General features: G+C 42.9%; 1 protein-coding gene and 1 pseudogene across 4 annotated transcripts in view; one reads left to right on the forward strand and one right to left on the reverse strand.

The window, feature by feature from the left end:
• Positions 1 to 916: 916 nt before the first annotated feature.
• LOC143937545 (U2 spliceosomal RNA) lies at positions 917 to 1,043 on the forward strand (annotated as a pseudogene).
• Positions 1,044 to 19,763: 18,720 nt separating this feature from the next.
• MGAT5B (alpha-1,6-mannosylglycoprotein 6-beta-N-acetylglucosaminyltransferase B) overlaps positions 19,764 to 24,303 on the reverse strand; it is a 301,610-nt gene continuing 297,070 nt past the window's right edge. For 3 of the 4 annotated variants that reach the window (XM_077459277.1, XM_077459275.1, XM_077459276.1), the window contains exon 18: positions 19,764 to 20,663. In XM_077459277.1, the coding sequence (XP_077315403.1) occupies positions 20,465 to 20,663 (199 nt within the window). In that variant the 3' untranslated portion in view covers positions 19,764 to 20,464. The remainder of the gene's footprint in view (positions 20,664 to 24,303) is intronic. The other variant, XM_077459278.1, reaches the window with a different exon arrangement.

Raw genomic sequence — 24,303 nt, forward strand, 5'->3', positions numbered from 1 at the left:
CAATCAAAGCAAAAGTTCCCTCCCTCCCGGTCACACCCTACCACAATTGAGCCAGAGTTTCTTACAGCCCTAGGAGACTCTGTGGCGAAGTGTCAGAAGGGAAACCCTGCATACCCTGGGAATTCCTACCAGAAACTCAGTGTTTTCTCAGGATGGCAACCCATACACTCAGAGGAAAGTAACTTTGAGGAATGGTTGGAGCAGACCACACAAGCCCTGAATGAGTGGGACATCCCTAACACACGCAAAAAACAAAGGATTGCAGAGAGCCTAAGAGGGCCTGCTTCAGAAGCTATCCGAAATCTCAATCTCAGCAAGCAGAAATGCGTGGCTCAGGACTACTTAGATATCCTACAGGATGTGTTCGGATGGACAGAGAAGGTCTCTGACCTAATTTACTAGTTGGAGCACACCTATCAACAAGCGGAAGAAAAGCTGTCAGATTACATCGGACGGTTGGACAAAGTCCTGCATCAGATCTTGTTGAAGAAAGGACTAGATCCCAGGAAAGCGGATGAAACAAGGGCAAAGCAAGTCCTGAAGGGTGCCCAACCATTAGACCCCATCATGCTCCAATTAAGGGCCCAACAAGACGGTGGCATTCTAAAGTACCTGGATCTCATCTGAACTGTGTGGAAAGAGGAGACTATTCTTGAGCGGAAAGAGAAAAAAAACCAAAGGCCAAAATCAGTGGTTGAAATCAGGGAGGCTGGTGCCACCAGTGGCGACCCTCAAATAGAACTTCTCCAGACACAGGTGGCACAGTTGATGGAAATGATGGCTCTGTTGACTGCTTGGCACACCACCTCCCCCGATAGGGGAGTTCAAGCACCCAAAGAACTGAAAAGTCTCACAGCAGTGGTAGAAGGACCCTGTTTCAACTGTGGAGGAGTCGGACATCTCAGGCGAGTGTGCCCAAGCTTCTCGGCCTTTTGGCTAAGATCAAGTGTAGTATCTGTTCTTATCAGTTGCCAAAGGAGGCGCTGTTCCATGCCTAATAGAGAGGGTTTGGGCAGTGCTCTCCAATGGCGTAATTAGCATCCGGAAGGATGGTTTCGGTAGGGGCCACGTCGTGCCGCCCGACAGTAAACTGGGGGCCGATGCATGGTCGAGTCTGAGCCGTCTGGAAGGATGCTCCTGGTGAGGATGGGTGCTGCCACTGGTCTGATCCAGAGGGTCGAGTACCTGGCCTTCTGGCCTGGATTGGGGTAGTTCTAGCCCTGGACAGTTTTTCGGGAGGGAAAACCGGCTGCTCCCTACGCTGGGGGGGAGGAGCGGTTAGTACTTCCCGAATGTAATTAGGAAGGAGTGATGGGAGCGACGGTGGAGCCTGATGGCAAAGGGCTCTCACCAAGCTTCCTGATCTTCATGCCTTCCTGTCTGGGGTGGGGGCTGCTGTGGCCTGGACCGTGGGCCAGGGCGGTCTTGAAAGCCTATGGAGTATGTGCCCCTGGAGTGGCAGTCCAGGGGTGCCTAAGAATCACTGTGAGTGAGGGTCACTTTGATTTTGGGCACCAAGGTTACTGCACCATAACACGCTTTTTTAGCACCTGCCTCTTGGGCTGGGCCTTTTGGCTGGGACCAGAGGAATTTTTTATTCCTGGCCGGAGGGCCTGGTTGCTGTTTCACACAATAACCACCTTTTCACTCTCCTCTCCACTATCCCTTCCCCACTTTTTATTTATTTTCAGTGTGTGTTTGTCACGTCTTGTTTTGTCACTTTGCACGTTTGCTGTGATGAGTAGGGTCACAGGTTCTAGGGCCTGTCCTGAAAGTCTGGGGAGGGGGTGGACATGGCCTTCTGGCTTAGTTCGCCCTCTTCCTTAGGGTTGGGGTCTCCCTTCGGGGGAGCCTCACCTAGTATTTGGGTGAGTCTGTCTTGTCAGACCTTCCAAAGAACAGAGTCTGACTGGTTTCGGCCAGGAAGACCAAGTTTTATGTGTCCTTGTCCCTGTCAGGAGCCTAACGCCCCGGGGGATTCAGGACAAGGTCCTCTGATTTTAGAGGACTTGTGTACCCGTCTGCACTTTTTTGTGTCACTCTTTATGTGTGTGCACATTTTTTATGCACCGGGTGAAGTTTTTGAGTGTGTTTTGCATGCCACAGGCTTTCAATAAAAAAAAAATGTGTCCATTTTCCACACATGGGCTTTTACCAGAGCTAGGAGCAGCAGAGTTTAAAGGCAGTAACACACTCCTCTCCTGATTGTAGAAGAATCGCATTCAGGAAAGGAATGTTTTGATTGTAAAAACGGCAAACGTGGCAAAAACGCTCCTAAACGCTAGGCACGTTTCACACTTTAGTGTTTATTTCAATGGCCAAAATAAATAAGAATTCTGGTCAATGAAATAAATAAATGCCAAAACTCCAAACACAGCTAAACTCACCTAAACTGGTTTGAAAAAAGATGCAGCTTAGATGAGTTTATAACGCTGATTTTCTCCTGCCAAGAGAAACCGCGTTAAAGGTAATGTGTAAGTATGCATGAGGCCTTAGGCAGCTCAACTTACATTTTAAATATAAGTCCATTTTAAATTGTATTTCCACATTTGCAGTATAATTTGGGAAAAATATCTCTTCCCTTTTACATTGTAAATCAGCCAAAGGTGTTCTAGCTGACTGCAAGGTTTTTTAAACAACGTGCGTGAGCCTGTCGTCATTAACAAACGATCCTAGCGCCCAAACCTTTAATCCTTAGTTTAGACAGGCAGTGGGGGTTATTTACGAAAGGCAAATCCACTTTGCATTGCAAGTATACTTCCAAGTGCACTTAAAGTGCACTTGGAATTGCAGTCACTCTGAATCTAAGGGGTAGATCTGCAACGAGTGGAAGCTCTGCTGATTTTATCATCCAATTATGTGCAAGCTAAGATGCGTTTTTTTATTTTCCTTGCATGTCCCCCTCGGATCTACAGTGACTTTACTTCCAAGTGCACGTTCAGTGCACTTTCAAGTGCACTTGCAGTGCAAAGTGGATTTTCCTTTAGTAAACAATCCCCAGTGTTCAAATCTAGTTACAATTGATAATGAGATCTGCCTGGTCAGCACATACAGGGTTAATTAGAGCAACCACAGCTGTCCGGCCCCCTCAAAAAAAAATAAAGCTATATAGGATTTTTTTCTTCCTAGAGGGTCCACAACAGAATATCTAAAAAGGTAAGCTGCAATTTCTATTTTTAATTGACAGTGCCTTGAAAAAGTATTCATATCCCTTGAAAATGTCCACATTTTGTCAGGTTACAACCAAAAACATAAAAAAAAGTTATTTGGATTTTATGTGATAGAACAACACAAAGTGGCACATAATTTAAAAGTGGAAGGAAATAATTTTAAAGTGGAAAGAAAATGATAAAAGGTTTTCAAATTAGAGAGAGACATTTTTGCCCATTCTTCTGCAAAATAGCTCAAGCTCTGTCCGATTGGACAGAGAGCGTCTGTGAACTTTTTTTCAAGTCTTTTTCAAGTCTTGCCACTGATTCTCAATTGGATTTAAGTCTGGACCTTGACTGGGCCATTCTAACACATGACTATGATTTGATATAAACCATTCCATTGTAGCTCTGATTGTAATGTTTAGGGTCATTGTCCTGCTGGAAGAAGAACCTCCGCCACATTCTCAAGTCTTTTGCAGACTCTAACAGGTTTTCTTCTAAGATTGCCATGTATTTGGCTTCATCCACCTTCCCATCTACTCTGACCAGCTTCCCTGTCCCTGCTGAAGAAAAGCATGGTGTGCTCAGGGTGATGTACAATGTTAGTTTTTTCACCACACATAGCGTTTTGCTTTTAGGCCAAAAGGTGAAATTTTGGTCTCATCTGACCAGAGCACATTCTTCAGCGTGTTTGCTGTGTCCGCCACATGGCTTTTTGTTAACTGCAAACGGGACTTCTTATTGCTTTCTTTCAACAATGGCTTTCTTTTTGCAACTCTCCCATATAGGCCAGATTTGTGGAGTGTACAACTAATAGTTGACCTTTGGACAGATTCTTCCACCTGAGCTGTGGATCTCTGCAGCTGCTCCAAAGTTACCATGGGCCTCATGGCTGCTTCTCTGATTAATGTTATCCTTGGTCGCCAGTCAGTTTTTTTGTTTTTTTTTAACATAAAGTTTATTTAAAGTTTCAAAAAAAAGTATACATTACCAAGTTATAGATACATACAGACAGAACAAAGCAAACATTTTTTTCTCATATATAACATTGCAGTTGTAGCTATTAACAGCAAGCGTAGTAGTTGATTGTCATATTTCTTTTGTCAGATATCTCATTAGCCACCGCGAGCATGAGGCGGAAGATATCTATGGGTGGGGGGGAGCCCCACTGAGTGCCTCTCGCAAAATTACTCAATGGTCAAATGCTTCGCCTTCATCCATGCTGCCCAGATTTTCCCAAATTTTTTGGGACAGTTTCTACCCAAATATGTCAATTTGTATAGCGTCAATGCTGCATTCACTAGGGGGTTGTCTAGTGGATGGTAAGGGCTGGTTCCATTGCAATAATATTGCTTTTCTAACGTAGAATGTGGTATAAAATTGGAACAACTTTTTCCCCCCATGAGATCTCCAGAAAGTCACAAATACCCAACAGAAGCAGGATTGGGCTGTACGGGACTGTCAATTTCCCGATAGCGTTAATATCAGTCAGGACATTTTTCCAGAATTCCACCACCCCAGGGCAGGACCACACTAGGTGGAAGAAGTCAGCACTGTCCAGGCTACATCTAGGGCAGTTTGCCATTCGGTCCATGTATATTCTTGCCAAGTGTGCTGGGGAGTAGTCTGCTCGGTGAAGGAACTTCAGTTGTATAAACCTGTCTTTTGCTGATATTACAGGGGGTAAATATTGTTAGTTATAAGTCATCATCTGCTAGTTCTCTCTGCCAAAGCTCGAATAGTTGGGAAACCTTAGATGTGTCAAATGTAGCTAGCATATTATATAAAGTGGATAGTGTTCTCACATCAGCAGAGGATCTGAGCTCTCTCTCCACAGTTGACATCTCCAGAGTCACCAGAGAGGGGAATTGAGAACGAAAGGCATGCCGCAATTGGAGAAACCTAAAGAACATATGGTTCAGTAGGCCTCGATCTCTTTTCAGAGCATCAAAGGAGATCAGTTGTCCCCGAGATATTATGTCCCTCAATGCTATGATCCCATGTCTGGCCCACACTACTGGATTAGGACAGAACGAGAGAAAAAAACTCTGGATAGCTGCACTCCGAAAGGAATAGATTAACGTCTTGTGCTTTTTTATTGCAAAGATGAAGATCACATCATCAAGTCCACAGCAAAAGAGATACAAAAACTGACGCATTTCACACTAGAATCAGTGCTTACTCATAGCTCTACTCATGGCGGACCGGCCTGGAGCAGTGCTTTTCTCTCTACTACTGGATTAGGGATGGAGCAGAAGTGGGGCAAGCAAGGACTGCCCCAAAGGGGGTCGCTGGAGACGACACATCAGATCCCATAAGCTTGTTAATAGTATCCCATACCTTAAGGGTTGCTCCCATAGGAAGGGTAATTCGTGGATTGGATCGGGGCCCTCTATGAATTAGGTTTCTCATTTCCACATATGAGCCCAACAATGCTGCCTCCAACGAGGATGCGGGATTGGCCAGGCTCTCAGATATATAAAGGTGCATACAAAACTAGTACTAAAATTCCAAATGACTAATTGGTTGCACGTGGCGCTATTACCTGTGTACCTTTCAGTAAACGTACCCTCACCTCCTCAGTGATCCTATCTCAAACCATAAATTGTGTGGTAAATAACAAATTATTATATAAATATTTATCACTCAGTGAATACCCAAATTTACATTTAGATTATATATACAGTGACAAATATAAACAAATGTGAATATAGTCCATCCACCAAACAATATTTAAGAATATCCAGATTACAGAAAGTCTTTCTATAAATGCGTGAGCAAATCTCCAGTGATCAGATTCCTTTTTACAAGTGACTCCTTCACCACACCATCCGTGCTTTATGATCCCCCCTTCGTGAAAACACTCACCGACTGATAAGCCTTACACTCTCGTGTGAGGCTAAAAGGGCTTTCAAAAAATCTCTCAAGATGTAATTCAGACACCAGCACATCCGATTTGATCTTCTCCACTTACGCACTTCATTGTATATATATATATACCTCAAAGAGAAATCACAGAGGGAGACCCCAATAGTGTAATACTGCAATCACTCTTTAATGTTTAAAAAATCTCACTCCTTATGCACTTACATGAACTTAAAAAAGCAAAATCACTTCAAAAGAGTAAAAAGACTCGCTTCACAACTCCACTCCACAATACTATTCTGAATACGTCGGGGCATTGGTGGTCACGGCGGACTCATTAGATACGGTACTGGATCGCTTAATCTCACCCCTCCTCGTGCGTCCCGCCTGGTCCCACACAGCAGGTCTGTTCGAAAAGGGCGCCTTCAAGTCAAATGATTCAGTCCTCTTAGTCCTGTACCTCCTTCCCAGCTCCGTGTATGTCAGCTCAATATTCACCAGATAGCCACGCCCCCGACATGTTTCGTCATATCAGACTTAATCATGGGATTCCTTAATCAGGCTCTCAGATAGCCACCACTTAACAGTCACAAGGACCGCAGCCCAGTAGTATTTCAAGTATCTAGGTAATGCTAGTCCCCCTAGTGTAAGGGGTAATTGTAGAATTGTCTTTGCTATTCTGGGGGCTTTCCCATTCCCAACAAAGGAGGTAATGATTCCATCCAATTGCTTGAAAAAACTATTCGGTATAGGCACAGGTGTCTGACGGAAGAGATAGGTGGGCTTGGACAGGACCAATATTATAATTAAATTAACCCTTCCAACCGGAGTTAGGGGTAGGGATTTTCATGTGTTGCATCTTTGGGATAGCTGATTGATCACTGGGCTCAGGTTAAGGGTGACATATTGTTTTAGATTGCGATGTATCTCCACTCTCAGATACTTGAATTGGGAGACCCTACGGAGCTGCCCATCTGCCAGATCCAGAGTGTAGAGGAAACAAAACTGACTTCCCCTAGTTAATACAAATACCTGAGAAATGGCCAAATTTATCAATAATCGATAGGGCCGCCTGTAATGAGGTCCCATTGTCTCTGAGATGCAACAATGTGTCATTGGCATATAACAACACCTTTTCCTGAAGTGAGCCCCTTGTAATCCCCCTGACCTCCAGTGTGGATTGGAGGAGAGCTGCCATAGGTTCAATCGCTAGTGCAAAGAGCCCTGGGGAAAGGGGACACCCTTGTCTGGTTCCCCTGCTCAACGAGAAGGATGGGGAGAGAACCGTATCTGTATGTACTCTGGCCATTGGGGCCTTGTACACTGCCTTAACCCAGGAGACAAAAACCGGGCCAAACCAAATCTATGAAGGACCGCCTAGAAATAGCCCCACTCCACGAAGTCAAAGGCCTTCTCCGAGTCAAGGGAGGCCACCACCTCTTCCCCGCCATCTTCGCCCCTGGAGGCCAAGACAGTATACAACCTACGAATATTGTTTTCAGTCCCCTTGCCTGACATGAAGCCTGACTCGTCTTCATGAATTAGGGTGAGTATTACTTCATTCAACCGCTTGGCAAGAATTTTAGTCAGCACTTTTGTGTCCAAATTAAGCAGGGATATGGGTCGGTAAGGAGAGCACAGTTGGGGGTCTTTCCCGAGCTTAGGTATCACCACTATGATGGCTTGTGCCATAGAGGGTGGGAGATCATCGTCTTGTAGGGTCCTTGAAAACATGTCATGCATTTTAGTGGCCACCTCCTCCATATAATGTTTATAAAACTCAGGGGGAAGCCCATCTACCCCTGGAGTCTTCCCTGTTTGCATGGAACCCAGTACCTGTTGGACCTCCAGCTCAGATGAGTACTGCGCCCTAGATGAGTATAAAGCAGCATAAAAATCGGCAAAGCAGACATTTATGTTAACAGGATTTGTCATCAGAGTCCCATCGCTCCTACCTAGACGAGCTATGGTAGATACCGGCGATTGCACCTTAGAGATCCAGGACAACAGCCTGCCTGTCTTGTTTCCTTGTTCGAAGATTTTCTGTGTTTGGGCCAGTTGACGTTTATTTGCCTTGGCTACTTTGGGCAGCATTACTTCGCAGTAGGCTACTTTCATATCTTGTGCTGTAATAGGGTTAGAAGTAAGGGTAAACCGAGATTCTAGATCCCGGGCTTTAGCTTCCACCTCCTCTAGTGTGATTCTATCATTCCTGCATTCTCCAGCTATGGATGAAAGATAACAGCCCTTATGTAGGCCTTAAAGGTGTCCCAAACCGCCCCCGGTGTGGAAGTGCTAGCGTTACATAACCAAAATCCTTTTATCTCCCTGGCCATTTCTATATCTATAGTTGGGTGCTCAATTCAGTATCTAGAAAGACGCCAGAGTCTATCTGATCCGTATAATTTTCGGAAGCATGATTACACAGGCATAGATAAGATCAATCCGGGATAGTGTGTTGTAGGAAGAAGAGTGGCATGTGTACATTTGATCTGACGGGTGTTTCCATCTCCACACATCCTCCAACCCAAACACTCGGGCCCATCGGGACAATGCTGAGTCTGTAGCAGGATCTGGGGACAACCTATCCAAGGATGGGTTCGGAGAAATATTAAAGTCTCCCACCAGTACCACGCTTATCTGTATTGAACTGGGCAATCAGGGCAGTTATCTTATGTAGTAGGGAGAGGCTAGCCGGGGGCGGCAAATACAGACCTACCAGTACCATCTCAATCATATCTATCCTTGCGTGTATCAGCATGTAGCGTCCTTCCGGGTCCGTGACAACATCCAGACGTTCAAAATTAAGCGATTTATGCAACAGGACACTAACCCCCCTGGATAACTGGAGTGTGTGGTGTGGTAGTGACGATCCACCCATGGTCTTTTAAGGTCCATTATCCTCCCGCCTACTAAGTGTGTCTCCAGGAGAATGCAAATATGAGGTGCATATTTCTTAAGATAGTCAAAGACCAAGGAGCGCTTAATTTTTTGGTTGAGCCCTCTGACATTCCAGGACAAGATCTTTATCTGAACCATATCCCGGGAGGACAGAGGGAATTATCAGAGACCATAGTACATACGCAATGGATCAGAGACTGTCACGACATGAGTAATACCTCTGCTGTTATAAGACTGTCTGTAGTATAAGGCATTTAAACAGGTGATAAAGAAACAAAAAAATTACCAAACTGAACTTCCCTCCCATCCCACCCCACACCCCAAAAACCAGGGGTGTTTGAGTACCCAAACCGAACTTAAATGAACTCATAAATAGGAGAAAACAAATGGCACACCTAGGACACAGTACACTACGTTGGTGTTCAGTGACTCCACCGTAAACAGTACCTGGAGGCATCATATACCTGAGGGATCATGTAGAAAACAAACCATACCTTGATTTTATAACTGCATTTTACACTTAGACTACGCTAAGGGCCCAGACTTAGTTACTACGTTTCAAAAACTAAAACCTGTAGGAATGAAGGTAAAGTTAACAGAGCTGGGGGGGTAAACTTTCTCACCCCCAGCCTTCTTTCAGAGTCCAGAATCTCCAGTGGTGTCACATTGTATGAGCCAAGCCCTGGTTATTGCCTTTCAGGAGGATAAGTGCTCATAACAGTCCTGCATCTCTAGTATCCTGCCGGGAAGGGAAGCGGGAAGCCGCCATGACCCCCCTCCTGCCAAACAAACATCAAAAGGGAGATGCATGTCTCTCCCCATCCTCTCTGAGGGGATAAGGTGTAGTTCCGTAGTGGAGGGGTTCACAGTCTCCTAATATCCAGGGGGGAGAGGTGGGGGGGGGGTAACAGTGAGCAGTGAGCAGCCAGATGCTTCTGCACTAGAAGAATGTATCTGGCCTACTTACAATAAAGCAGGAGCCGTACTGTTCCAGGAGCCAGGGCCCCCTTGCTGTAGTGACCTGATTAACCTAGGGAAGTCCAGGGGATCCTAGTCCAATGGATCTTCTGGACACATGTAGAGGGGGTAAAGTGTAAAATTGAAACTGTTGCTCTTACCACTGGACATGTCTGGCAGTGTAGAAGAATGTCTGCATCAATCACCACATGGGGGATCAGCGGTGCCGAGGAAGGAATTCGATCCATCTAGACACCTGCTACGGGGATGTGAAGAATTTGGTAGACTCACCATCCACCACTCTGAGTAGCGCCGGGAACATCATGTTATATTTGAGTTCTTTAGTGCGCAGCTGGACCTTAACTTGATCAAATGTCCTGCATTGCCTCTGCATTTCCACCGAATAGTCTGGGAATAGCATGATCTTCACATTCTCATGGCACAGTTCTCCCAGCTTTCTGGCTTCCCTCAAGACGAGATCTCGATCTTTGAAATTTAAGAGGCGTAAGATGAATGTGCGTGGTGGAGTGCCTGGCGGGACTTGAACAAATGGCATTCTGTGAGCCGTTCCACCAGGAAATGAGGGGAAAATGGTGCCTGAGGGAGGAGTGTGCGTAGCAAGTGTTCCGTATATGCCTCCGGATCTCGCCCTTCAACTCCCTCTGGAAGGCCCACCAGCCTCGGTTGTTCCTGCAATTTCTGTTTTCCTGGTCTTCAGCCCGGGATTCCAGTGCTTTCATCTTTACCTGCAGTGTGCGGAGGGAGGTAGTGTGGTCACAGACCGTATCCTCAGTCTCCCTTACCCTTCGTTCCACCTCTGTCAGCCTGTCACGGTGCTTATCTATGTCGCACCGTATGAGTCCCATTTCAAGCTGCATTTGCTCGATTTTAATGGTTAAGGTAGTTTGGCATCCCATGATGGACTACATAAGTGCCTGAAACTGTTTCGCTCCCAGCCGCGGTGGCTCGGCCTGCTCCGTATGAGATGCCATGCTTGTGTGTGTGGCTTCACGTGCCCCGGACCAGCGGTGGAGTCCTTGGAACCGATCGCCTCTTCCTCTGCGAACCGGAGCTTCACCTTTGCATACCCGACCTTCTCCTCAGCTTTGCGGGCAGGTCAGGGTGTAGGGATGAGCTTCGTGTTCGAGTCGAACATGCGTTCGACTCGAACATCGGCTGTTCACCCGTTCGGCGAATTCCGAACGTTATGGGCCGTTCGCACCAAATTCGTGTGGCGCTCACGGCCCACAATGCACTGCGATGGCGCAGTGCATTGCTGGCTCATGATTGGCCAAGCATGCACTGTGACCCCACATGCTTGGCCAATCACAGCGCCGGCAGCGAAGAGAGCCATGATTGGCCACAGGCAGGATGCCTGTGGCCAATCATAGCTCAGGCTGTGTAGTACACGCCCCACACTATATAAGGCCGCCAGTGCGGCGGCCTTGTGTAGGGTGTTGGCATCTGTAGCAGTTAGTGGGTGTTCTGTGTACCTTCAACACAGTATATACCGATCGTTATCGGCCGATTTTTCGTTCTTGCTCTTCTGTAGTGGTTGTTGTCTGCGTGCCCTGACCGCAGTATACACCGCTATATTCACCTATATATCTAGCGATATATCTATCTTTTATAATAGAGCTGTCAGTCAGTGTTAGGAGATTGTGCGTGCTGTCTGCGTGCTCTGAACGCAGTATACACCGATATATCCACCTATATAGCTAAATATCTTGCTTGTTTTAAATAGAGCTTTCAGTCAGTGTTAGGAGATTGTGCACGCTGTCTGCGTGCTCTGAACGCAGTATACACCGCTATATCCACCTATATAGCTAAATATCTTGCTCGTTTTAAATAGAGCTTTCAGTCAGTGTTAGGAGATTGTGCATGCTGTCTGCGTGCCCTGAACGCAGTATACACCGCTATATCCACCTATATAGCTAAATATCTTGCTCGTTTTAAATAGAGCTTGCAGTCAGCGGTAGGAGATTGTGCGTGCTGTCTGCATGCTCTGAAAAAGACGGACGGCAAAACAAATTATACAGGGGTGATAACCCTTCCCTATGTTTTCCAAAAAGCTTAAAAATAGTTTTTTTGACTGGAGCTACACTTTAAAAATGTACCGGTTGAAAATTACAAACAGATTCAACTTAACACAACAAACCTACACAGTCCCTGTCTTGTTTGCACCGCCTGTATACTGCTGTTCTGAGTATATAGGGCCTGGGGGCCACACGCATTTCCTTTTTTTAATATGGGTACAGGGTTCCCCTTAATATGCGTACAAGACCCAAAGGGGCTGGTAATGGGCAGGGAGGGCTACCCATGCCATTTTTCTCAATGATTTTCAACCATATTGCAGGAACCAGATATAACATTAAAACCGCAAGCAGCTTTAAATTACGTTATTTCCGTTAAATGTCATTTTGTGCAGGGACTGTTCTAAACACGGGAAACACGTGGCACTTCACAGGCATACTACAGACACCCCCCAGGCACGATATTTAAAGGAATATTTCACTTTTTTTTTTCACTTTAATCGTCATTAAAATCATTGCTCCCGCCAAAACGGCCGTTTTTTAAAAGTTTTTTTTTGCATTGACCCATGTCCCCTGGGGGAGGAGCCAGGTCCCCAAACCCTTTTTAGGACAGTATCTTGCAAATTAGCCGTTAAAATTAACACTTTTCACTTCGAACGTTCGAGTCCCATAGACTTCAATGGGGTTCTAACGTTCGTACGAATTTGGGGTCCATTTGAAAGTTCTGGTGCGAACCGAACCGGGGGGTGTTCGGCTCATCCCTATCAGGGTGTTTGTAAGTCCCTTAAAACTAGATTGTATAGCCTGCCAGGTGCGGAGCTCCCGTTCCCCACGTCCTATATGGTCACCAGCTTAACCATGCCCCCCTCGGCCAGTAAATTTAGGCGGTCAGCCATGTCTTTGTAGGTTTGCAGTTGTGCCATACTCTATCCATTTTTGGATGATAGATTGAACAGTGCTCTGTGAGATGTTCAAAGCTTGGGATATTTTTTTTATAACCTAACCCTGCTTTAAACTTCTCCACAACTTTATCTGTGACCTGTCTTTTGTATTCCTTGGCCTTCATAAGTTGCTGTTTTTTCACTAAGGCTCTCTAACAAACCACTGAGGGCTTCACAGAGCAGCTGTATTTATACCAAGATTAAATTACACACAAGTAGACTCTACTAATTAGGTGACTTCTGAAGGCAATTGGTTCCACTAGATTTTAGTTAGAGATATCAGCTAAAAGGGGGCTGAATATAAATGCTTGCCACACTTTTCAGATATTTATTTGAAAAAAAAGTTTGAAAACAATTTAACATTTTCCTTCCACTTCAAAATTATGTGCCACTTTGTGTTGGTCTATCACATAAAATACAAATAAAATACATTTACGTTTTTGGCTGTAACATGACAAAATGTGGAAAATTTCAAGGGTTATGAGTACCTTTTCAAGGCACTGTATGCTATGTAAATGTGGAGTAATTACATTTAAAATAAGTGATATTCCAATTTGGCTGCAAAGGTGTAAATACATGTTAAGCTTACTGTGATTTTCTGGCCAATTGAAAAAAAAATATATACAGTTGTGCTCATAAGTTTACATACCCTTGCAGAATTTATAATTTCTTGGTCATTTTTCAGAGAATATGAATGGTAACACAAAAACTTTTCTTTCACTTATGGTTAGTGTTTGGCTGAAGCCATTTATTATCAATCAACTGTGTTTACTCTTTTTAACCATTTCGCATGCCAATTCTGACACTTCGCTCCTACATGTAAAAATCATAATTTTTTTGCTAGAAAATACATATAACCCTAAAACGTTATATATGTTTTTTTAGCAAAGACCCTAGAGAATACAATGTGCAGCAATTTTTCAAACGTATTTTTTTTGGAAAAAAACTTTCATGCTTTAAAAAAAAAAAAACAGTAAAGTTAGCCAAATTTTTTTACATAATGTGAAAGATGAAGTTATGCCGAGCAAATAGATACCTAACATGTTACGCTTCAAAATTACATACGCTCATGGAATGGCGCCAAACTTGATTACTTAGAAATCCCCATAGGCAACAATTTAATTTTTTTTACTGGTTACACGTTTTGTGTTACAGTGAAGGTCTAGGGCTAGAATTATTGCTCTCGCTCTAACGTTCGTGGCGATACTTCACTTGTGTGGTTTGAACACCGTTTTCATATGTGGGCGGGACTTACGTATGTGTTCACTTCTGAGTGCGAGTACATGGGGGCAGGGGCGCTTTAAAAAAAAATTTTTTTTTTTTGTTAATTTTACTTAAAAAAAATTATTTTGACACTTTAAAAAAATAAATAAAAAATGATTCCTATTACAAGGAATGTAAACATCCCTTGTAATAGGAATATGACATGACAGGACCTCTTTAGCCACTTGCCGACCAGTGCACGACCCCTACACTGCCACCCACTGGTTAACCCCTTCACTGCCAGTGTCATTTACACAGGAATCACTGCATTTATATAGCAGTGATTACTGTATAAATGACAATGGTCCCAAAAATGTGTCAAAAATGTCCGATGGGTCCCCCACAATGTCGCAGTCACAATAAAAATCGCTGATCGCCGCCATTACTAGTAAAAATAAAATAATAAAAAATTATTAATAAAAATGCTATAAAACTATCCCTATTTTGTAAACGCTATAACTTTTGCGCAAACCAATCAATAATCGCTTATTGCGATTTTTTTTACCAAAAATATGTAGAAGAATACGTATTGGCCTAAACTGAGGGAAAAAAAGTTTTTTTATATATTTTTGGGGGATATTTATTATAACAAAAAGTAAAAAATAATGCTATTTTTGTTTATAGCGCAAAAAATAAAAACCGCAGGGGTGATCAAATACCACCAAAAGAAAGCTCTATTTGTGGGAAAAAAAGGACGTCAATTTTGTTTGGAAGCCACGTCGCACGACCGTGCAATTGTCAGTTAAAGCGACGCAGTGCCGAATCGCAAAAAGTGGTCTGGTCTTTGACCAGCAAATTGGTCCGGTCTGAAAGTGGTTAAGTGAGATATGGGGTCAATAACACCCATCTCACCTCTAGGCTGGGAAGCCTAAAATAAAAAAAAAACGATCAGGGCTTCCCAGCCTAGGCGGTGCCGTTTTTTTAATGCAGAGGCCAGGCGTGACGTCATAACATTGCGCCCGGCCTCCGACCATCATAGAGACTCTGGCGACCATCTGGTCCTCCGGAAATCTCTATGCTCAACATCCAGGGCCTGCAGATCCATTCTCCGACTTGCCGATCGCATCAGTGAGTCGGTAGAAGCACCGGAGGGCAGCGGGAGGGAGGGAGACGTCCCCTTTTACGCCACCCATAAAAGCGATGAAGCAACGGAACAGCCGCAATGATGATTCTTATAATGTAGGGTCTTGCATGAACTGCACGTTTGAGATCTCCCCAGAGTGGCTCAATAATATTGAGGTCAGGAGGCTGAGATGGCCACTCCAGAACCTTCACTTTATTCCGCTGTAGCCAATGACAGGTCGATTTGACCTTGTGTTCTGTATTATTGTCATGTTGGAACGTCCAAGTACGTCCCATGCGCAGCTTCCTGGCTGATGAATGCAAATGTTCCTCCAGTATTTTTTGATAACATACTGCATTCATCTTGACCTTTTATGCACACACACACTAATTACTTTAATAGCCATTCAATCCCATTTGTGTCAACTTGTGTGCATGGTGCATGAGGCCAAAATCACCAGGGTATGTAAACTTTTGATCAGGGTCATTTGGGTAGTTTCTGTTGCCATTATGATTTAAACAGAGTAAACACAGTTGATTGATAATAAATGGCTTCAGTCAAACACTAACCATAGTTGAAAGAAATGTTTTTGTGTTATCATTCATATTCTCTGAAAAAAGGCCAAGGAATCATAAATTCTGCCAGGGTATGTCAAATTATAAGCACAACTGTAATTTGGTTTGGCAACACTAATCAGTGCTGACAGATTCTCATAGATCCAAATGAATACTAATGATGGATAAGCTGTACAAGGGCTGTAAGCAGTGGATTACAGAGATGTCTGATTAGAGTAAGCTGACTGAGAGTCCATTCACACAGGGGCAACACGACTTCCAGCGAGACTTTGGGAGGCAACTTGGACACGACTTGAGAATGAATCACAGCACGAGTTGAGGCAACTTACAAGGCAACTTGAAGTTGCCTCCAGGACAGGGAACTTTGCCAGTGGCCAATCACATAATAATCAGCTATGTGGGAGGGAGGGGTTTGCCTAGAAAACTATTTTTACTTCCTGGAAAGTTGATTCTGTTAAGACAGGGGATTCGACTTGGAGGCAACTTCCATTGAAATCAATGAGTACAAGTTGCCTAGAAGTCAGATTGAAGTAGTACAGGAACCTTTTCTGAAGTTGGAACGACTTCAGTAGTGTACATTAAGACGGCTCTCATTCACTTAGAATGATTTTGTCATGTTACATGAATGACTTGAGGCAACTTGGGACGGCTTCAAGTCGGATCCAAAGTTGCCCCTGTGTGAATGGACTCTAAAGCCAGTCAGCAAGCCACTTCTGCTGTCTAGTAAACAATACAACTGTGCTAAGTTTCTACCCATATGGTGGAATTTTTAGTGCTGTTATATGTCTGTGAAAGTGCTTATAAAATGCATAGAGAATTTTGTGCCACTATATATAATACCACTGTCTCTGACTGTTTTGGAATATTTTGCAAGAAATTAGTCAGATTTCTTGGACAAACTGGTAACTGGTGATGAGACATGGATCTACTGTTATGATCCTGAGACAAAGGAACAGTCTAAGGAATGGAGGCACAGTGGTTCCCCCAAGTCAAAGAAGTTCTGTGTGCAAAGGTCAGTGCAGAAGCATATGGCAACAGTTTTTTGGGATAAGGGTTCAACCATCAAAGCAATGAATTACTGTACTTTATTGACAAAGTTGAGGCAAAATATCAAGGAAAAATATTGAGGAAAGTTCTCCAAAGGTGTCATCCTGTTGCATGACAACGCCTCGTCACACATACTGCAGGTGAAACAATGGCAAAATTGGCCTCCTTAGGCTTACAAGTGATGCCCCATCCACCCTATTCACCCAACCTGGCTCCTTCTGACTATCATCTGTTCCCCAATCTCAAAAAACACTTAAAGGGATGATGATTTGGGAGTTTCTGGAGGCAACTAATGCTGCAAATGAGTGGTTACACCAGCAGTCAGAAGAATGTTATTTGCAGGGACTTAAAGCAGTGTTCTGCCCACCGCTGCAAAAATGAAAAGCCAGCAGGAGTCCATCAACTGTCAGGTGCATGCCGCTGCCATTGTAAGGGAACCCGGCAGTGTAGCCTTATGGCAGAAACCCTACTGGGCATGCGTGAGGCTCCAATCCTCTCTCCTACTGGCCTGGCAGGGGGAGGAGGAGGGAGCCGAGCGGTGATGTCACGGGCTGCGGCCTGGACTCCCAAAAGTGGGAACAGGATACCATGATACCCGTCAAAGACAGGTATCTGCTCTCCCCGAAAGGTGCCAAATGTGGCACCTGGGGGGGAGGAGACAAATCAGCGGAAGTTCCAATTTGGGTGGAACTCCGCTTTAAGAAGCTGCAGGACAGATGTCACAAGTGTATTGAGTGCAAGTGTAGTGTATATTCCCTGGGGGAATATGTAGAATAGTGTGACAGTTACAGCTTCCTAACTCATTTTTTTCTGGGTGAGGCTCAATACTTATCAGCACCCCCTCGTATAAAAAAAAGAACAAAAAAAAGTTACTTTAAAAAACAACACAACAGGAAAGGATACACATCCTCAAAACTACCCCTATTTGGAAAGTAGACACCCCAGGGTTATCTAATTTTTGCTATAATTTTATTTTAAAGCAAAGAAACATGCTGGTAAACATGGTGGTTAAAACATGGAGCTTGGCAATGGTGCACTAGATACAGCGCATCATTAATGTACAGATCACATATGGTGGGATGATGGTGCAGGGTAAAGGAGGTGAAAGTGTAAATATACAGGAACTAAAGAGATGGAGCTGAGAAGAGGAGAAGTGAAAAGGATAAAAATAAATCTCACAGTAAAATTTATTAACCTCCCGCCACCTTAAATCTTCTGCTGCCTACCTCCCTAAGATCCCTCCATTTATAAAAATCTCCTTCCTCCCTTCCTCTGTCATGAGAGTAAGAGGAGTTGTTGGCTACCTTGGCTATCAAGGTACAGAGCTACTTTGATCGGCTCTGTGCATTTTACACTGTCTATTGACAGCATGATCGAAGGCTTTGTGCATGCAGACACATGGCAACAGAGTGTCATTTAAAATCAGCATTCCCGAATATTGTTTCCACCTTACTGCCATTTTAAAAAATAAGGTGTCATCATAGTGACACAGAACTCATCATATATTTTGCATGCAGTCTTACATGCTTTTAAAGCACCAAAAAACACACACACACACACACACATATGTTGTAGCATTGCTTTAGTGCTTGCTAGACAGAACATGTAACTCACAGACTGGTTTCACATTGCTAAACCCCAGCTTTTTGTTTGTTTTGTTTTGGATGGATTGGGGAAGAGTAAATATTACTGTCGGGTTTTTAATTCTATCTGTGACCCTACAAGGGAGATTTTCCCTTACTCCGTGTAACTGTGACACCCATGTAAGAAATTAGGGTATGGTCAACTACGGGACAGGAGAGCAGCAATATAAATGTATTTACATATTGCACCTCTTCCTCGTGTATTCTTGCTTCTGTTTGTATCCCTTTTCAATAAAAGGACTGTTTTCTGCCCTGTCCAAGGGGAACGCTCACAAATAGAGATACAACTTGACAAAGGTTCTAACCCTTCCCTTATATATTCAAAATGTTTTGCAGGAGTTGGGCTTTAACAGGCAGGTTTAAAGGCCAGGGCAACAATTGCACTTCTCTTTTCAGTGTTCATTTTCTGTTCTTGTTACCCCTACTCATAATGAATAAACATTTACATACACCTACTGACTACCAGTATACACTATATGGCCAAACATTTGTGGACACTTGGCAATCAAACCTACACTATCTGGCCAAAAGTACGTTGGAGCCCTGTGCACAATGCCAGCTCCATAAAGACACAGTTTGACAAGCCTGATGTGAAGGAAGATGACTGTCCTACACAAAGCTTTGACCTCTATCTTGACACCCCTGACACCTTTGGGATGAATTGAAATGCTGACTGCCACTCAGGACTTCTCTCCCAACATCAGTACCTGGCCTCTTGGATACTCTTTTATCTAATAAACACAAATACCCCCCAGACACACTCCAAAGTTTTGTGAAAGCCTTCCCAGAGCTGTGGAGGCTGTTGTAGAACTACCAAGGGGAAATTGACTACAAAGGTTCCTAGTTTTGAAATGGGATGTCCAACAAGCTCATAGGGGTGACAGGTGTCCAAAAACTTTAGGCCATATAGTGTAATACACCATGTCTTTAATATTATCTTTTTGGGTTTAAACATCAACCCAATAAATAAAACCTGCAGATTCCATTAAACATCTGTAGGCCATGTTCTGGTGTAGACTATGTTCATTGTTCACCATCGTTCACTGTGCCAATCTCTTTTTCCAACTCCATCTATACCAATACATTCTCAGATGTCTATGTGTTCACAAATAACATTTCATTTTTAGGGTTAGAGCTACAAGGAGGGTTAGAGTTAGGGCTACAGGGAAGGATGATGTTTTAAGGCTAGATTAGGGGTCAGTGTTAGTGTTAAAGGAAAGACTGATGTGAGGACAATGAACGATGAACGATATCTAATACAGTCCAGTCTATACAGTGACAATGTTTTTCATTTTTCAAACACTCCAGTCTAAACAGTGACAATGTTTTTCACTTTCCATTCAAATCTTTATTAACAGTAGTAAAGGAAAGACATCTATTGCTCAGCACGCTTCTTTCTGAACCTTCCAGGCTTATTCAGAGCTTCAACTTATCAGGAAAGTGCATATATTTCCACAAGCACAATTTATGGCCTCAAGGCAGCAAATTGGTTACCTTCATAAACTTCACATTTGGTCCACTTGATTTTATGTAACAGTTATTTCAACCCCTTTGTATTGTAATATTTCTGTAAAAAAAAAAATGAATGTCACAACAACTGTAGGAATGGCAGTTTCACTCCTAAGAGCCACTACAGGCAAAACACCAGACAGCAGTACTTGAGTATCTCAAGAAACTGCAGTTAGAATATAGCCTTTCTCTTGAAGTATGTCAATCCCATATGTATGGGCAACCAGCAAAAGTCTGCTAATATAGGTTTGTTCTTGGATGTCTTCATTGTGCTTTTCTCCGAAAAATTCTGATGACCCCCTGCATAGTGAAAGGGCCGAACACCATAGCACAGCATGGAGATCTTTACTTGGCTTCAAAAATTCTTAGACAATGTTCTGTGCAGATGTATATATTACACAATATTGCTTTATGCTGCAGCATAAAACCCAGGACAGAAATCCAAGCCTCTAAATGGAGTTACAGGCTTGGGACCTGTACACATGGCTGTGACACTTCAGTAATGGGCTGTTGTTTCAAGAGCAGTCTTTGCACAGAGCTACTTGTCCCCGTTGGTAGTCTCTACACGGACATAGCCGACGGAACTTTGTGTTTTGTCCTGAGCAACTAAAGAGCAGTGGCTCCCTCTGCAGGTAGCATTCACGGACTTGGGGTGACACTGCAGGATACAAATGGCTCATTACAGCTTCCGTACTGTCACACTGGGCTCCAAGCCTAAGAGATGAAAAAAGGTAAATAAAATTAGATCTGAGTGACAGAGAGATGTGATACAAATGAAATACAACAGGGATGTCCCCACTATGGCCCATGAAACATTATTGCTTATTAACTACTGAATTACTACTAGCTTATCTTTAGAGTCATAAATAGTGAAGGCTGCGTCATGGTGACAGTAATGTCATATTTCCAAAAAAAGTGATGTGACAATCTCTTTCTCCAACTCTATCTGTACTAATACATTCTCAGATTTCAATGTGTTCACAAATAACATTGCAATTTTAGGGTTAGCGCTACACGGAGGGTTAGAGTTAGGGCTACAGGGAAGGCTGCACTAGGGAGTTATGTTAAAGGAAAGACCGATGTGAGGCATATTGTTAGGGCTCTAGGAAGACTTAGTCTTATGGTTACATGGAAGATTGTGTGATGCTTAGACTTATTTGTAGGGAGTGTAAGTGTTCTGGTTACAGTGAGGGTTAGTGTTAGGCTTACAGGGGTTGGACAAAAATACGGAAACACTACGTGATTTGCAGGTGTGAAGGTGACTAAATGTTTCACGTTAAATGCAGAAGTGATGTAACTTGGGACAGTAGGTGGCATAAACTCCAAACATACAAAGAACACTAGACACACCAAACTGGATTGATAATGGTTGTGGCCTTGTTTACTGGTTTTCACAAATACAGTATAAACAATTATCACTGCTCAGAGTTCCGAAGTTCATCTGAATTTCTGACCTGGGCTCAAATGGACCCTGTTACTGTTCGCTTCCAGCCATGATGGAGTGCTACGGCTTTCTCCCGCATCCATGTTTTCCTCCACTTCTGTCCCCAGACCCCAGATCCTTACCTTTTTCCCCAAGCGACCCTTTCCTATTTCCATATTTCCTTCCTACCCCCTTCTTCATTTTCTTCTTCTATTTTTCTTCTTTTTTTTTTCTTTTCTCAATTTTTTATTTTTTTAATTTATTTAATTATTTTATTTTTCCTCCTTTTCTTTTTTTTCTTAGTATTTATGTGTATATATGCAGTATATGTGTGTATATAAATAAAAAGGTGTAACAAGAAAAAAGGAACTGTGCTAAGATGTAAATGTATACCTAAGGGTAATAAAATCCTATATAAAATAAAGGCAGCAATTCTCCTGTGTAACACCAAAACAGTAAAAGCGGTATAAGAAAAATATAGAATTGCGCTATATCTATAATATTGACAAATGTGAACCATAAATTGGTGTATATAAATATAACACCCAGTGAAAACCAATCACATATCTATGTGCGTAATCCTAAAATACATCAATAAATAAAAATAAAAATAAATAACACAATTATAGTTGCATAAAAAATAATAATAGAAAAGTCCCAATGCATCAAAGAAAGTCTGTGTGACAGACTTAACAGTTGTAGCATACACCCATGTGAGCCTTAATCCACAAATGAAGTGTATTTTCAATCGCTGGTGAGCAAACATGCTGTGTTTAATCCACCACCGCTGAAGATAAAATCACTGCTTACCAATTGTCTGTGATCCCCCGTTACAGAGGATCAGGGAAAGCATAGAGTCAGGCACTGGCAATTTCCAAAACACCCAAAGCTTGTAAGTTACCCTCACTAACCTCCGGATCGCCCTGTTGGTAATCATGCCCATGGGTGGGTGGCAATCCTTTAACCACTTCACCCCCTGGAAAGATTTACCCCCTTCCTGACCAGAGCACTTTTTGCGATTCAGCACTGCGTTGCTTTAACTGACAATTGCGCGGTCGTGCAATGTGGCTCCCAAACAAAATTGACGTCCTTTTTTCCCACAAATAGAGCTTTTTGTGGTATTTGATCACCTCTGCCATGGCTAATAAAGGGAGGCCGTATGTGTAGTTTAATCACATCCAATTTTATTTTCATTTATTGAAATCATTATGCACATAGATATGTGATTGGTTTTCACTGGGTGTTATATTTATACACACCAATTTATGGTTCACATTTGTCAATATTATAGATTTAGCACGATTCTATATATTTCTTATAATGAAAAATGTTTATATCAGCGCTCAGAACCAAAAACAAGCAGCTGTACACTATACCCAGATACCAGGCACATTAAACATATACTGTATAAACAAAGTGCAGTGCTAAATGTGTAATTACATAACTTAAAGTGCATAGTACTATATAATAAAGTGCATAAATCAATATATTATATAGCTATATAGATATATTATATATATATGGAAAGTAGTCAAATTAGAGTCCATAAAATAAGTCCCATAAAAAAATCCAGAAACCCGCTGAGGATAAAGGATCCGTGTAGTAAATGTGAATTAGATGAATCACCAGCATGTCACCATCCACACAAACAGTTGAAGGCTTACCAGAGAGTTCTCCATTGCACACTATTCGTGGCTATCTGAGAGGATGCACAGGCTCCTATTGAGTTGATTTGAAATCTGATTGAGCGCTGTCTGACCCCCTGAGTAAGGGTGGTTGCTGGATCTCTGGTAAGCCTTCAGCTGTTTATGTGTGGATGTCAACACGCTGGTGAGTCTTCTGTTTCACATATGTGTGTATATATAGTATTACGGTAAAGTATACCCTTGGCAATCATTAAGTAGACATTGTATCTAAAATGTATGTAACTTCTTCTATAATGGAACTTCTTTGTCTTCTGTCAATTAGTTAGTAAGGCTGAATAAAGACACCAGTCCATCCAGTTCAACCTGAACTCTGTTTTTTTTTTCTATATTTGAAAACCCTATAGCCTCCCAGCCTCAAAAAAGTTTATTTTAAAAAGTCAGTAACTACAAGTACTATAGCTACTGACTTTTAAAAAAGGACACTTACCTGTCAAGGTAGTCCGCGATGTCAGCCCCGGGAGGCAGATTCATCCACCTGCCATTACAACTAAGGTAAACCAACAGTGGAGCCTTCAGGCTTCACAGCCGGTTTCCTACTGTGCATGAGCGAGTAGTGCAGCACTTTCTAAAGGGCCACCTCATCTTCTGGGACACACACATGTCCCAGAAGTCAGTGAGGAAGAAGGAGGATGTCTTGCCGCAGAGGAAATTACGTACTTAACTGCGGCCTGGCTGGGACAGAAGTACACCGTAAAAAATAATTATATATATATATATACACAAAAACAAAAACGAGGGGTGGAGGGGTGGCCTTTAGTTTAAGACCACCTTTTAAAGTTTGGTGGAACTCCCCTTGATTAAACAAAATTGAAACAATAACAGATAACAATTCACCATAACTGTTTTACTCAAAAAATGCTTTAAAATTGTAAACAAAATTAGCCAAAATCAATGGGGAGCATCTCAAATATCCCTCTGGTGACTGGAAAAGACCCCCCTCAGCCTTCTGTCTAAATACTGATCTTTGTACTACCTAGAATCTTCTAGGGGTCAGGTGAATTTAAATTATGTATCCTAGAGGACCCCTTAGAACTTACATAACATTCTCAATCAGCTAATCTTCGGGGGGGGGGGGGGGGGGTTATTTTCCTACTGCCACCATCCCATGAGGGAAAAGGGGGCCTTAAAACAGGCTACCCACCCTTTCCTCACATTCTTTTGCTAGGACAAATGAAACTGTGGAGGGAACTCCATAAGCAAAACATTCACAGACGAGCTGCAATTG

The sequence above is a fragment of the Lithobates pipiens genome, unplaced genomic scaffold (assembly GCF_037356315.1).
Source record: "Lithobates pipiens isolate NorthernLeopardFrog02 unplaced genomic scaffold, aLitPip1_a1.2 Scaffold_28, whole genome shotgun sequence".
Lineage (NCBI taxonomy): Eukaryota > Metazoa > Chordata > Amphibia > Anura > Ranidae > Lithobates > Lithobates pipiens.